General features: G+C 39.9%; 1 protein-coding gene across 22 annotated transcripts in view; it reads right to left on the bottom strand.

The window, feature by feature from the left end:
• Positions 1-15,791, bottom strand: part of SYNE1 (spectrin repeat containing nuclear envelope protein 1) — a 490,159-nt gene that overhangs the window by 40,761 nt on the left and 433,607 nt on the right. For all 22 annotated transcript variants that reach the window (XM_058735689.1, XM_058735694.1, XM_058735678.1 and 19 more), the window contains 3 exons: positions 13,746-13,908; positions 2,543-2,730; positions 1,033-1,183 (listed from right to left, as the gene is read on the bottom strand). In XM_058735689.1, the coding sequence (XP_058591672.1) occupies positions 1,033-1,183; positions 2,543-2,730; positions 13,746-13,908 (502 nt within the window). The remainder of the gene's footprint in view (positions 1-1,032; positions 1,184-2,542; positions 2,731-13,745; positions 13,909-15,791) is intronic.

Raw genomic sequence — 15,791 nt, forward strand, 5'->3', positions numbered from 1 at the left:
AGAACTTTGCTGTCAGTATCTAGGAGCACATATCTACCTATCAGTGGAACTGATGGAAAAAGAAACTTCAAATTGAAACATGGTGAACTTTAGGCTATGTCGGTTCCTCCGTGAAAATGAGAGGCAGGTGTTGGGGTATCACCATCCCACAGGGATACAGGAGACTGGAGATCACACAAACAGGCCAGATACTGCGGTCAGTTAGTGAACATTTCCTTCATGAATACGATTATATTGCCTGCTATTTTTGTCTCTATGTAATTGAAACGTCTTAGTGACTCAAAAATGGCACTGCACTTCATTTGTCATTAGAAATGGCTTATAATTATCTTACTTAATTCTGGAGCCAACTCTACTTTATCCACGATTTAAAAATATGTATACCTGGGCGCCTGGGTGGCTCAGTCGGTTAGGCATCCGACTTCGGCTCAGGTCATGATCTCACAATTTGTGAGCTCGAGCCCCACGTCGGGCTCTGTGCTGACAGCTCAGAGCCTGGAACCTGCTTCAGATTCTGTGTCTCCCTCTCTCTCTGCCCCTCCCCTGCTTGTTCTCGCTCTCTCTCTCTCTCTCTCTCTCAAAAATAAATAAACATTAAAAAAAATGTTTTTTAAATAAAAATATATATACCTATTCTCTAATTAGGTAAAACAAAAGTCAAGAAAATATATGAAGAGAGATTTTGATAGTATGAAACAACATCATATTCTCATCTTAGGTGGTTGATAGTGAAGAATTATGAAATAAAAAAATGCCAAGATCTTTTTTGGGGAATCATGATTTGTGTTTTGTAATAGAATTTCTTATCATTGTGACTTCATTTGTAATTGTTGATATTCTTAACTAAAAACCTCATTTCCCCCCTTCATTGCCTACTTATGAGGCAGTAATAAAGATGACCACAAAGTCATCACCCAGTTGTTCGAACAAATAATGTGTGGGCCAACAGTTAGTTTATGTCTTGAGACGCCAACGACTAGCTGGCTATGCTCATTGCAAAATAAGGATGAAATATGTGGAATTAAAAATCACCTCAAATTTCTTTAGTTCTTCCTTGGCAACTGTATAGAGCACCCCGGAAGAGCTGGGGAAGGCAGCTGTCCTTTCTGAAATCTTGAGCCAATCTTCAAAACGAGAATAATCGTCCAGAAACTTCTGCCACAATCGCCACGTCTCTTCAATTCTGAGACAGATAATGAAAAAACAGAATCTGATTGTTTGGGGACTGTTTATGCTCCAGAACCATGTTTGATGCCTGCGGCAGGGCTAAGAGAGCCCAAACAACCATCCGTTGTGCCAAACAATAACTGTGCCTTCAGCCAAATCTGACCAGAGTGAAAAAGAGACAACTGTTGGAGCTAAAATGAAACAGCTGTGTGTTTTGGTGTTTTTTTTTTTTTTTTTGTACCCATCCTGCAGCTTTGGATTTGGAATTAGTCAAATTGTGTATTACAAGCACATAAAGTGACCTGTGCTATATATGTGCAAGGGAGTTCAGAAGTACAACACCATGTTTGCAGGGAAAACTCACGGCCAAGGTTCCACTGAAATCAAACTAAGGTCTAAAAACGCATTTAAGTCCAAAATCAAACTCACCCTCATCAAAATTAACCAATGACAGCAAGGCAAATATTAACTTTTCAAGAGTTCTCCGAACAGTACAGAAGATTACATGTTACTATAAATCGTTATGGTAATTTTCTAACCCAACACTACTTTTTACTACCTTGAATTTCAAAGTTTTTTTTTTTTCAAAGATAAGCTCTTTATTATTTCATTTTTAATAAAAATAATATTATTTTTCACACCTCCCATTCTGTAATAACATACTTGTTCAGCAAGGGCATATTTTCATTTTTTTGAATTATATCTAAACTATTAGGTCAGGCATAGTTTGGCTTGTTATATTCACATACAGTAGTCCCCCCTTATCCATGTGGGATATGCTCCAAGACTCCCAGTACATGCCTGAAACTGTGGACAGCACCAAATCCTAAATGTCCTTTGTTTTATCCTCGACACACATATGATAAAGTTTAATTTAAAAACTAGGCACGGTAAGAGATTAACCACAGTAACCAATGATAAAATAGAACAGTCATAACAATCTACTGTAATAAAAGTTATGTGAATGTCGTCTCTGTCTCTCAAAATATCTTATCATACTGCATTCACCTTCCTGTGATGATGTGATGACGGATGAAGTTAATGGAATGACCTAGGTGTTGGGACTAGTGTTAGGCTGCTATTGACCTTCTGACTGTACATCAGAAGGCGAGATCTTCTGCTTCTGGATCCTGCTTAACCGTAGGTAACTGAAACCATGGAAAGAGAAATGGGGGACAAGGTGGGGGGAGACTACTGTAATACCTGTATACCTACTTGTTTTCCAACTAAATGTAGAAGACGGCAAGTTGGGGAAACCAGTGCTATTTTTGGACATTGCAAACAAAAGGAAGTGGTAAGCAATGGATACTCTGGGTGGTCACTTTTTTCTTTTTGGTCCTTCCTCTGCCATAGCTCCTTGAACCTCCCAGCTTACCTGAGCCTCCTCTCCATGGACATGGCACAGATATTCCTCCACCGCCGGTCCAGGTTTCGCGTAGCCTGCTGGATGGAGTCACACTCCGCATCTGTGGCACAGGCGTCACAGTCGTGCAGCAGGACCTCACACAGGTTGAGGACAGACGCCACACCTGTGCTGTGTTTCTCGATGTCTCTCTGAAGCTCCTGTGGGGAAGGAGCCATGCTTGATTCAAGTACTCGGCTACAGATGCAAGGAGATGCGGCAGTATTCGCTGACTGATGAATGGTTAGGCAAAACCCTGACAAACACCTTATTTCCTTGCATGAGGTTTCTTCAACTTCATTTACAAAATACGGCAACCGCAAAAATATGAGAAAACGAATCTAGGAAAATTCTGGCTAGGTGAGCAATGCCAAAATATAAATGGAACGAATGAAATAAACTACATTAATTACATTAAGAGTAAAACTATCTTCTTCAGTGATTGAAAAGTAAATCTTGTCCCAGACAGATTACCACTTCCATTCCAATATATCGATCAACCAATCAAAGGAATACATGTGCTCTTATTAAGTACTGCCACTTAAGAAATGGGATTTCACCTCCAAAGATCTGCAAACTGCTTAAAACAGCTAATTCCACCATCACTAAAAGTACCATGATTTAAAAGATCTAGGTTCTCTTATCATGTATGACATCATAACATCAACGGCTTCCTCAGGGAGCAATTTTAAAGGTAGGGCAGAAATAGAAAGATGACGATGATAATCAAGGCACTGAATTTCCCCAGTATACCGCCACGTAGAGTCTTCATGTTAACTGCATAAAATGTAAATGCAAAATGTATGTTACTTTTTCTATTGAGCTTTAAAAAAATTTTAAATGTTTTAATTTATTTTTGAGAGAGCGAGACTGAGTGTGAGTGGGGGAGGGGCAGAGAGAGAGGGAGACAGAGAATCTGAAGCAGGCTCCAGGCTCTGAGCTGTCAGCACAGAGCCCGATGCAGGGCTCGAACTCACGAACTGCAAGATCATGACCTGAGCCGAAGTCAGACGCCCAACTGACTAAGCCACCCAGGCGCCCCTTCTATTAAGCTTTTAACTCAATTTGCTCAAAGTATTTCATTATTAAAAGCGGGCTACTGGTAATTTTGCTTGCCCTATTCATCAAGGTCCTTACTGTGTTTTCCTTGTCCTTAAAACTATTCTTGGATTTTTCCTAACTTTATTCTTGTTCTAATGAGAATTCCTCAACTTATTCAAGTAGCTGAGATTTATATTTTTGTGTGCATATTCTTCCTCCTATTTTTCTCTTTAACACGCCGTTACTAGGTCTTCTATGCAAATATTAGCTTACTGTCAAATGCAGTAACGGTACCTTTGATTAATATTTGGAGATTTTATGAACTAGACAGAAGACAGATTCTATAAAAAATATTTCTATTTCACTAACAGTCCTCTCAGATCTCTTACATTATCACTTTCAGTTATGGGGAAATCATCACAAGAACTGCTGGTCTAAAAAATATAAAATTGAACTCAATATTTACTCAAAGATGAAGACAGAGACATCTGTGAATGAGATCACCAAGTAAATTTTAGGTGTTAAAGTGCCTTTTGTAGAAGGATATACATTTGTAAGTAGTGTTAGGTACATCAACATAATCAATGCATTTTAAAAGTTATGGCACTTGATTTAACTTCCCCCAAGTACTCAAAAAAGTACTTTCCAGCTTTATTGAGATATAACAGACATATAACATTGTGTAAGCTTAAGATGCATGATGTGATGATTTGATGTATATATTGTGAAATGATTACCACAATAAGTTTAACTAATATCTATGACCTCACATAGTTACAGTGTGTGTATGTGTGTGTGTGTGTGTGTGTGTGTGTGTGTGTGTGTGTTGAGAACTTTTAAGATCTACTCTCTCAGCAACTTTCAAATATGCAACACAGTATTGTTAACTATAGTCATCATGCTGAACATTACATTTCCAGAATGGATTCATCTTATAACTACAGGTTTGTACCCTTTGACAACCTTCATCCATTTCCCTCACCATCACCCCCATCTTTGGCAACCACTAATCTACTCTCCGTTTCTATGAGTTCAATTTTTTTTTAGAGTCCACATATTAGTGAGATCATACAGCATTTGTCTTTCTCTGTCAGACTTATTTCACTTAGTATGATGACTTTAAGGTTCATCCACGTTGTTGGAAATGGCAGTATCTCCTTTTTTATGACTGAATAATATTCCACTTTGCATATATACCACATTTTCTTTATCCATTTATCAAATTATGGGTACTTAGACTGTTTTCATGTATTCAGTGTTGTAAATAATGCTTTAATGAATGTGGTGGGTGGAGATACCTTTTTAAGATAGTGATTTCATTTCTTTCCAAAATCAACCCAGAAGTGGAATTTCTGGATCATATGGTAGCTCTATTTGTAATTTTTTTAGGAACCTCCATAATGCTTTCCATAGTGATGATACTGACTTACATTCTCACCAATAGTGCACTAGGGCTCTGCTCTCTCCACATCTTTATCTCTTGGTTTTTTGATAATAGCCATTCTAACAAGTGTGAGGTGGTATCTCTTTGTGGTTTTGATTTGCATTTCAATGATGATTAATGATGTTGAACATTTTCATGTACCTGTTGGTAATTTTAATATCTTCTTTGGAAAAATGCCTACTTGTGTCTGTTGCCCATTTGTAAAACTGGATTATTTTTGTTTTGTTTTGTTTTTGTTTTTGCTATTGAGTTGTAGGAGTTCCTTATATATTCTGGATATTATCCTTCTCAGACATGTGGTTTGCAAATATTCTCTCTGATTGCAGAGGTTGCTTTTTCATTTGGTTGATCATTACTTTTGCTTTGCAGAAGCTTTTTAGCTTCATTTAGTCCAAATTGTTTGTTTGTTTATTTGTTTATTTTTTGGTTGTACTTTTGGTGCCATATCTAAAAAATCATCTCCAAAATCAACGTCAACAAGATTTTCCCCTGTGTTTTCTTCTAGGAGTTTTATGGTTTCAGGTCTTCCATGTAAGTCTTTAATACATTATTTTGAGTTAATTTTTGTAAGTGGTATAAAATAGGGGTCCACTTTACTCTTTGGCACTTGAATGTCCAGTTTTTCCAAGATTATTTTTTGAAGAGACTATCCTTTCCCCATTGGATATTCTTGGCTCCCTTGTCAAACATTAGTTGACCATATATGCATGGGTGTATTTTTGGGCTCTCAATTCTGTTCTATTGGTCTATGTGTCTGTTCTCATGCCAGTATCATACAGTTTTGATTATTATACCTTTATAACATAGTTTGAAATAAATAAGTGTGATACCTCCAGCTTTGTTCTTTCTCAGGATTGCTTTGGCTATTTGGGCTCTTTTGTGATTCCACATACATTTTAGAATTATTTTGTCTATATCTGTAAAAAGTGCCATTGAAATCTTGATTGGGGTTGTATTGAATCAATAGATAGCTTTGGCTGTATGCTCATTTTAACAATATTAATTCTTCCAATCTACGCACATGGGGTATCTTTCCATTTATTTGTGTCTTCTTTAATGTCTTTCACTGGTGTCTTAATAGTTTTCAGTGTAGAGATCTTTCAGTTCCTTGGTTAGATTTATTCCCAAGTATTTCATTGTTTTTGATGCAATTATAAAGGAATTGTTTTCTTTTCTTTTTTTCCAAGTAGTTGATTATTAGTGTACAGAAATGCAACTGGGGTGCCTAGGTGGCTCAGTCAGTTGAGCATCTGACTCTTGATTTCAGCTCAGGTCATGATCTCATGGTTCATGAGATTGAGCCTCTCATCAGGCTCTGAGCTGATGGTGTGGGGCCTGCTTGGGATTCTCTCTTTCCCTCTCTCTCTCTGCCCCTCCCCTGTTCTCTCTCTCTCTCTCAAAATAAATACATAAACTTAAAAAAAGAAATGCCACTGATTTTTGTATGTTAAATTTGTATCCTGCAACTTTACTGAATTTATTAGTTCTAACAGTTTTTTGGTAGAGTGTTTAAGATGTTCTATATGTAAGATTATGTCATCTACAAACAAAGAAAATTTCATATCACCCTGTCTGATTTAGATGCCTTTTATTTTTTTTCTTGTCTGATTACTCTGGCTAGGATTGTGAGTACTATGGTGAACGGGCCTGGTGAAAGTGGGCACCCCTGTCTTGTTTCTGATCTTAGAGGAGAAGCTTTCAACCTTTTACCACTGAGTATGATGTTAGCTGTGGGCTAATCATATAGCCTTTATTATGTTGATGTACATTTCCTTTATATACCCACTTTGTTGAGAATTTTTATCATTTGAATTTTGTGAAATGCTTTTTCTGCATCTACTGAGGTAATACTATTTTTATATTTCATTCTAGTAATGTAAAGTATCACATTTATTTTTATATGCATATGCTGAACCACTCTTGCATCCCAGGGATGAATCCAACTAAATCATGGTGTATGATCCTTTTAATGTGCTGTTGAATTTGGTTTGCCAGTACTCTGTTGAGAATTTCTGCACCTGTATTTATTATGGATATTGGCCTATAGTTTTCTTCTCTTATAGTGTCCTTATCTGGCTTTGGTATCAAGGTAATGCTGGCCTTATAAAATGAATTTCAGAGTGTGCCCTTCTCCTCAATTTTTTTTAAGAGTAAGAAGACATGGCTTTAATGTTTGGTAGATTTCACCTGTGAAATCATCTGGTCCTGGACTTTTCTTTGTTGGGAGCGTTTTGATTACTGATTCTGCCTCCTTACTCATTATGGGTCTGTTTATATTTTCTATTTCTCCCTAATTCAGTCTTGGCAAGTTGCATTTTTCCAGACATTTACCCATTTCTCTCATGATCCTTTGTATTTCTTGTAATGTCTCCATTTTCATTTATAGTTTTTACTTATTTGGGTCCTCTGTCTTTGCTTTTTTTGGCTAGTCTAGCTAAAGGTATTTCAATTTTGTTTATCATTTCAAAGAACCAGCTCCATTTTTTTAATCTTTTATGCTGTTTTCCTATTCTCTATTTCATTTATTTCTGCTCTAATCTTTCTTATTTCCTTCCTTCTGCCAATTTTAGGTTTAGTTTGTTCCTTTTTAGTTCCTTGAGGTACAGTTACTTATTTGAGATTTTTTCCTTCATACAAGCATTTATCACTATAAACTTCCCTCTTAGAATTGCTTTTGTTGGACTCCATAAGTTATGGTATGTTGTGTGTTGCCTTTTTTATCTCAAGATATTTTTTAATTTTCCTCGTTTTCTTTTTTGATCAGAAGAAGTGTGCTGTTTAATTTCCGTGGATTTGTGAATTTTCTAGCTTTCTTCCTATTCTCGATTTCCAGTTTCACATCACTGTAGTTGGAAAAGACACTTTATATAATTTACCTTTTCTTGAATTTGTTGAGACTTGTTTCACTGGCGAGGCTCTGCGATCATCGCTAGTTGGGTGAGGTCACAGACTGTGCTCCCTAACAAGGCAGTGCCTGGTTGGACTCTGTGATTAGGTACAACTACAGGCCGGGCTCCACAATCACTCCTGGTTAAGTGGGATATCAGGCCGTGCTATCAGACCACATGGTGCTACTGGCTGGACTCTGTGTTCAGGTGGAGCCATAGGCAGGGCTGTAGGCTATGCCCTGGAATTAGGTGAGGTGATAGTCTTGGCTTTGTCATCAGGTGGGCCACTAGCTGTGTTACCCTATTGGGCAAAGTTACTGGCTGGGATCTCTGATAAAGACGGACATTCAGCTGCATCACAAAGTGTGTGGGGCTAGAGACTATGCTCTGTGGTTGAGCTGGGTCACTGTCCAGGCTTTCTTGTCATGTGGGGTCACAGGCTATGCTTGGTGGTTGGCTGGAGTCACGGCTAGGCTCCCTGCCTGAATAAGGTTGCATGCTATGTTCAGCAATCAGACAAGGCCATAGGTTGGATTCCACTGCTGAGTAGGGTTACCGTCTGGGCTCTATGGCTGGGTAAGGTTGTAGGCTGGGCTCTGTGGCTGGGCAAGGCTGTAGGTTGAGCTCTGAGGTTGTCCAAGGTCACTGTCCAGACTCCCTGATGATGCAGGGCCAGAAGCTATGCTCAGCAGTTGGGTAGGGCTCCTGGCTTGGCTCCCTGCTCAAGCAGGGCTATTGGATGGGTTCCGTGGCTGCCTGGGTTCTCTGGCCAGGCTTCCTGGTGGGGAAGGATGAAGGCTATGCTCAGCTGTTGGGCGGGGCTAGGAATTGGCTTCCCTACCCAGGTCAGATGGTTTCTAGGGCTCCAAAGTCAGTATGGCCCATTGTCTGGGGACCCAAATCAGGCAAAACGGCCAAGTGAACTCCCAGGTCAGACAGGGCCACTGGCTGGGCCTGCTGATGGGCAGAGACACAGGCTGGGATCTCTGCTTGGGTGCAGCTGCAAACAGGAATGCAGTCTGCCAAGACGTGAGTGCTGGCTGCCATAAGCCTCAGCCCCCTTCTCACCCACTAACTCATCCCCAATAGTCAAGCTATACAAGATCCCTTAGTGATTCTTATGAGGTGAGATCCAAGTGGCCTTCCTGAGAAGGGTGCGGGAGCCAGGGAAGCCAGATGCCCATCTTGGCCATGAGGTGCCCTCTCAGTGCAGCTCTGTGCCAGCCATGAAGGACAATGTGGTCAGAGTGTGGTCACTCCTCTTACCCTTTTAATGTGGTCCTTCTGGTCTCTGGGGTCCGAGTGGGTGCTTTATCCTCATGGTTGGGTTTTGGGAATTTTACAGTGGTGCCTTGTTTATAGATAGTTGCTTGCTGGCCTTTTTGTGAGGGAGGCTTAAGTCAGAAATAACCTATATAGCCATATAGACGATGTGACTCCTCTACCCTGGAGCAGACACTCATGGGGAGACCATTGTGGAAACAAGGGCCAGGATATGAAAACCAGAACTGTAACTGACAGATTGCTGGAGGCCCAATATAGACAATTGAGTTAAAAATTCCAGAGGACCCAGTCATGGGTGGGGCTGCACAGTTTTGTGAAATTTACATCCAGGAGCTCAACCAGATTCCCACAGTAAATATCAGAGAAAAGACCCCTTGTGCATCTGCTCAAAACTTTCTGTTAAAATCAATATATGAAATAAGCTTGAGGGGTGTTATAATTATGATTAAATGCTCTAATACAGATAAAGAGTTTAGTTTCAGCTTTAACCTTCATTGATAATGGTCCTGAATTGACATACAGCGTTTCTGAATTTATCCTTATTCATCCATAACGCAGAGAAATCTGACAAAATGTTCTCTGAACCCATCTCAAGTCCACATATATTTCTGCCCAATTAAGTATGTAATAATTAAGTACACTGGCAAGAGAAACATATAGAAACCCCACAGAGGGGAACAGAAGAACATGCATTTCTTATCAGTTTAATCTCTTTTTAAATATTCAAGGGAATTTTCCCCTTTGGAGACAGATTACTACTTATCTGCCTTTTACAACATGGATCACAAATGCTATAATTTTTTACAGAATCGTGGTTAACATTTGCCACAAAAGAAACTGTAGTGAATGTGATAGAATTGAAGTAAAATTTACTAAGCACCCACTTTGTTCTAGGTGCTGTGCTAAATGATTTTCATATTAATTTTTATAATAACACTGTGAACCATGCACTCTGGTGATCAGCATTCTATATATAAGGAATCTGAGGATTAAATAGTTCATTACACTGCCCTGGGCTATGCAGCAAAGAGGTGAAGCCCAGATTTGAACCCAGGGAGTCTTTACTTCTAACCATTGGCATATAGTTGTTTCCTTTTTTTTTTTTTCAACTTTAACTTAAAATTTAATTAAAAGGCAATATGAACATATATTAATATATTAAAAAGTCAGAAGCTACTGCCAAGCTTCCAGTGAATTAGTTCCCTTTTCACTCCTGATTCTCATTTTCCAGAAATAACCATTTCCATCTCTTGGAGCTCCGTCTTCCTGTTTTAATTTCTGTATTTCTAAGTAACAAGTTTATGTTGCTATTTCTTGATTTTTAAAATTTCGACATTATCTATGCTTCTACAGTAGAGACGGAATCAACTTCAACCTGACTCCCAGGGCTCCAGTTACTGTTTGAGCACATCTTCTAGCTAGAGCAATACCATGGTTATTTAACATGATTACTTAATATTTTTCACATCTGAGCAACAGCCTATACTATGGTCATATTTCTTTTCATATATATATATATGGCATTTATGGAATCAGTAGCTCTCTCCTCTCTTTAAAACATGAACATTCCTAGCCTCCATCCTTTCTCTTATGGAGTTAATACAACTCCTTCCATTATGGTTAAGCCCATTAGGTTATCTAGTTCAACTGTCTTACTCCTAGTAGACATCCATCCCAGAGGAGCCAACTCCCTACTCCAATGTGAACAGGGATTCTCCAGGCTTCAGAGCAGCTGGCATCTGGGATGTTCCTTCACCATCCGTCCTGGGAATTTTCTTCTCTCTCAGGTTTTATATTATTTTTCTTCTCGTTTTTTAGTATATGTGACATCTTTCATTAGCTTCCTGAGAATATATGCATAGGAGGTAAATATTTTATATATTAAATGGCAGGTGCAGTATTCTAAATTATAAATAATTTTCTCAGCTTTCTGGAGGCACCGTGTCACTGTCTTTTAGCTTCCAGCATTGTTTTGGAGGATCAGATTTTTTCATCTTGGAAACCATAAAGATCTTCCCCCCTTTGTCGGCCATGTTCTGAAATTTTATAATGGTTTTGCTTTGTTTTTAATTTTCCTGGGCATTTGTAAGTTTATGCTCTAGAAGTGCAGCTGATCCGTGAACAAAGCGGAGCTTAATGGCACCAACTCCCCACCAGCTGAAAATCTGTGTATAACATTTGACTCCCCCCAAACTTGACTACTAATAGCCAACTGTTGACTAAAAGCCTTACCAAAAACACAGTCAAATAACAAATATTTTGCATTTTATATGTATTATATGCTGTATTCTTACAATAAAGCAAGCTAGAAAAAAGAAAATCATAAGGAAGGGAAAATACATCTGTAGTACTACATATTTTATTGCATAAAAAATCCACATATAAGTGGAGCCATGCAGGGCAAACCCTTGCTGTTCAAGGGTCCACCCTATAAGCTTTTCAGTTTGGGAAACTTTTTTACATTACTAATTTGATAATCTCTTCCTTTTTAATTTTTTGTGGGGGACTATTAATGGAATAACTAAATTGGATTTTAAAATTCTTTCATTAATCCTGGCTGTGATATAAACCTGATAGTAACATGGTGGGAGCTGGGGCAGTGGGCGTCGTATCGTCAGGTACAGAGTATTCCATTTAATCTATTTTTCATATAGTGGCTCCAGCCTCAATGGTGCCCCGTAGCCCCAAACCCAAACTCCCTCTGGGCTGCCCTCTCCAAGGAGGATCCTTGGGCTTTCTATTGGAGTCAACAAGCAGAAGTTGCCTAGGATTAGGGGGATCTGCCAGTCAAACCTCTCCTTATTCAAATTTTCAAGCAATTTTCCATTTTAAAGTCCTATAGACTTGCTGTCTGCACTTCATGAGTCTTCTTGCATTTCTTTTTTTTTTAAGTTTTTTAAATGTTTATTTATTTTTGACAGGGAGACACAGCATGAGTGGGGGAGGGGCAGAGACAGAGGGAGACACAGAATCCGAAGCAGGCTCCGGGCTCTGAGCCATCAGCACAGAGCCCGACGCAGGGCTCGAACTTACGGACCGTGAGATCGTGACCTGAGCCAAAGTCGGACGCTGAACCGACTGAGCCACCCAGGCCACCCAGTCTTCTTGTATTTCCATGGCATGAATCAGCTTTCTCCATCCTCCATCCTGCTGACAGCAGTAACTATTCATCTATCCACTGTGGTCTTCCAAAATTCTAATGGGCGTCTGTCACCTTTACCATCTTCTTTCCTCGTCTCTTTGCCATTGTGGGTTTTGACCTTCTTTTCCCTTTACGTTCATTTTACTGGGGTTTAGAAGTGGGTAAGGCTATAAATGTATATGATCGATTTGCCATATTTACTTAGATACAGCTTAGGTTTTCTTACATTTGCTAAATTACAATACTGGCTATTAGAATTGTAACTGTTTTTAACCAGTTCTCACTTGTAGAGATCATTACCATGTTCTCCAGGAGTATTCAGGGAGCTGGAGGCCAACCCAAACCGCTATCAGCTCAATTATCAGAATTTCAAACACAAGAGAATCCATCAAGCGCTTTAATCTTACAAAATTGGGAAAATGTCCTGCTAACATTTTTTTTAAAAATGTTGATTTAAATATTAAACTATTCCCACTATTTAAAACCTATGTTTTAATACCTAGTTGCACTGCTTTAAATAGTTCATGAAATAAAGTAAGCACACAGACTATTTTGTAAGATTTGATAAATGGGTCTGTTTATATTTTGTAGTATTTTTAAATTAAGCAACTTGGCTATAATGGCCTAAATGTAATGGAAGTAACCAGAGCGTGGACAGAATGTTCAAGGACAATCTAAAGGCATGGAGTAGCAATATTTCTTATGGGGGATTTTTGGTCTTTTCTACCAACAACTGGAGTCTGCTGTGCTTATTAAGAACAACGAAGGGGAGTAGGAGGGAAAAATCCTTTATGCGGGCATTTTTCACTTTTCATGGTCACTCTTTTTTACTCTGGCGGATGGTGTATTGTAGGCCAGTGTGATGTACTGCCTTTGATGCACACATTATGGTAAAATTACAGCATGTGTTCTGTAGGCCATGGAACACTCCTTGCAAAACCATTGTTTTAGACTCTAAAAACTCTAAGAATGCACTGTAATCTGTATTCAAACACCAAATGCAGAAAAAAAAGCTCCCTTCTATGCATGTAGTGGTGGGCTAGTGACCTACACAGAAATAAACAAAACTGCCTGCTCTGTTATGGAGACATCACTGCAACCCAAGCAGTTTAGGATGTCTTCTTCGTGGACCAATGACATTAACCCCTAAGATAGCATAGCTTCTTAAGACTTAACTCCTTGGTGACGTGGGACCTATTTGCCCCAAACACCTGCCATGCCCAAGCCTCCCTCCCCTTTCTCAGCAGCTCCCCTGTCTAGCTTCCTCCTGATTTTCCTTCTCGATTCATTCACCGTCTCACATCCACCTCTGTATCCTGGCCAGGAGCACAGATGTTCAAGAGCCTACTTACTTCCTTTAGTTGATTTAAGTTTTACCTGCTGCTCAGTAAGCTTTTTCTGTATTTCATCCGAGTCACAGGAATCATAGACTATGGGCTTGGCCAGCTCTGACTCGATGTGAGCCAGCCACGTCCTCAGGCTGCTCATGTTCTTATCCAGCTGCTGTACGGCCACCAGGGTCTCCTTCAGCTTCTTTACCCTGTGGGCAGAGGAGAGACTTCACCTTCAGTGAGAGGCCCCACTCAAGTTTCCCTTGTGAGCAAAAGTGAGCACTCAGTCTAAAGCCAAGTTGCCTAAAGTCAAAGTCCAGCTCAGCTCAGCCACTTACTGGCTGTGACTTTGGGCAGTTGTACACCCTCCCTGGGTCTCCATTTCCTCATCTCTATAAAATGAAGGTAAAGGAAGAGTATGTGTGAGATCTGAATGAGTTGAATGATGCAGGGTATATGGGAAATATTCAATAAATGTCAGCTATGATGATGTTCAACATAGCTATAGTAACAGGTTACTATGGTGGTCACCAAAATTGTTATTTCCACAAATTATGTAATTTATACTAATTGAAGAATACCTGGGAGCAAAAAATGAACATTTCCAATTGGTAGGCACCAAAACAGATAACACACTCATGGTTCTGACTACTCCAGCCCTGGTGGGATTTATTCCCGCACCCTTGTGGCAAACTCAGCTAAAAGAAGAAAGCACACTTAAGACGAATGATCAGTGAGCGATCACGTGCACTTAATGCCAGATCTCGTTAAAGGTAACCGAGGACCCTTTGGGCTACAAGCAGCAGAGGGCAGATCCAGGGCCGACCACCATCTAGTCTTCGCCTGCAAAGCCTAGTTCAATGCAGTATTTTCTACACAGTATGCTTTTAAAAAATGTTTTCCCATTCTTTCCAGGAAGAAGTAAAAACCAGTTTGCTTAAGATTGCCACTTATCTAACAATCCTGTGTGGACATCCTATGTGTAAGATGCTGGGAAGACAAAATAAATAAGACTTGATTATTTTCCTATGAAATGCACGATCTGACTGGAAAGCTGGACATGTCAACAGTGAAACATAACACAGTGTGAGAAGAACTAAACTAATGAACCAAGTCCCTGGCTAATAAATAGGGAGGAATCAATTCTGTCTGGCCGTCTTCAGTAATCATTCATTCGCTCGTTCAGTCTCCATTGGTTCAGGTCTGTATTCTTTCTACAAACATCTATGATGCTAGGTAGCCATGGAGCTAGGCGACAGAAATACAGTGATGACTGAAGGTTCATCCCAGCCATTGAGGAGCTGAGACTTTGCTGAAGAAATAACATTTGAGCTGCATCTTGACAGGTGGATACTAGCCAAGCAGAAGATTTCTGGCCTAGGAAACACAGGAAAGAAAATCAGAGATATGGGAGGCAGAGTGCCATAATGCTAGGGGGGTGGGGGCTGGGGGGTGGGGGTGGTGGGAAGAGAAGCCGAAGAGAGATGTAGTTGTGCTGAAACAAGATGGATGGATAGGCTAAGATTATAAAAGGCCTGCTGTGACACCATACTGGCTTTGTGCGAACTTTAAAGATAAGCAGGAATGTGGCCAAGACGTATTAGCCCAGGAATGACAGGATCAGTTCTGATTTTGAGTATGTGAGTTTGAAGTGAGGCTCATATGGAAGACCATTCTGGAAGTAAACAGAATAACCCAAGCAGCTACACCAAAAGCCTGCACTTGGGGAGCCAGGGACAGGGGTGGGGCGGGGATTGCTAAATTCATGAACTGCCATGACGGGAGGCAGAAGGAGTTAAAAATGATGTGATTATATGGATGCTGCCGTCTCCGAGGGAATGGCTGAGGAACAAGTTCACGGGGTTAACGGTGCAGGAAGTTTGCAATATGACGAGTCTGCGGGTCGGGCAGACATGCATAGAAGTGTAGTTCACAGGTGTCGAGGAAAGGTCAGGGTTTATGCCAGGGTTGCTTTAGGTATTATTGGCACAGAGCGAGGCCCAACGAAAGGATGTATTTCATCCTGAAAGGGAATGGATGAAGAGAATGAATTTTAAAAGGCTGGCTCATGAAGGAAGAATCAGAGATATAA

This window comes from Neofelis nebulosa, chromosome 6 (assembly GCF_028018385.1).
Source record: "Neofelis nebulosa isolate mNeoNeb1 chromosome 6, mNeoNeb1.pri, whole genome shotgun sequence".
Classification (NCBI taxonomy): Eukaryota; Metazoa; Chordata; class Mammalia; order Carnivora; family Felidae; genus Neofelis; species Neofelis nebulosa.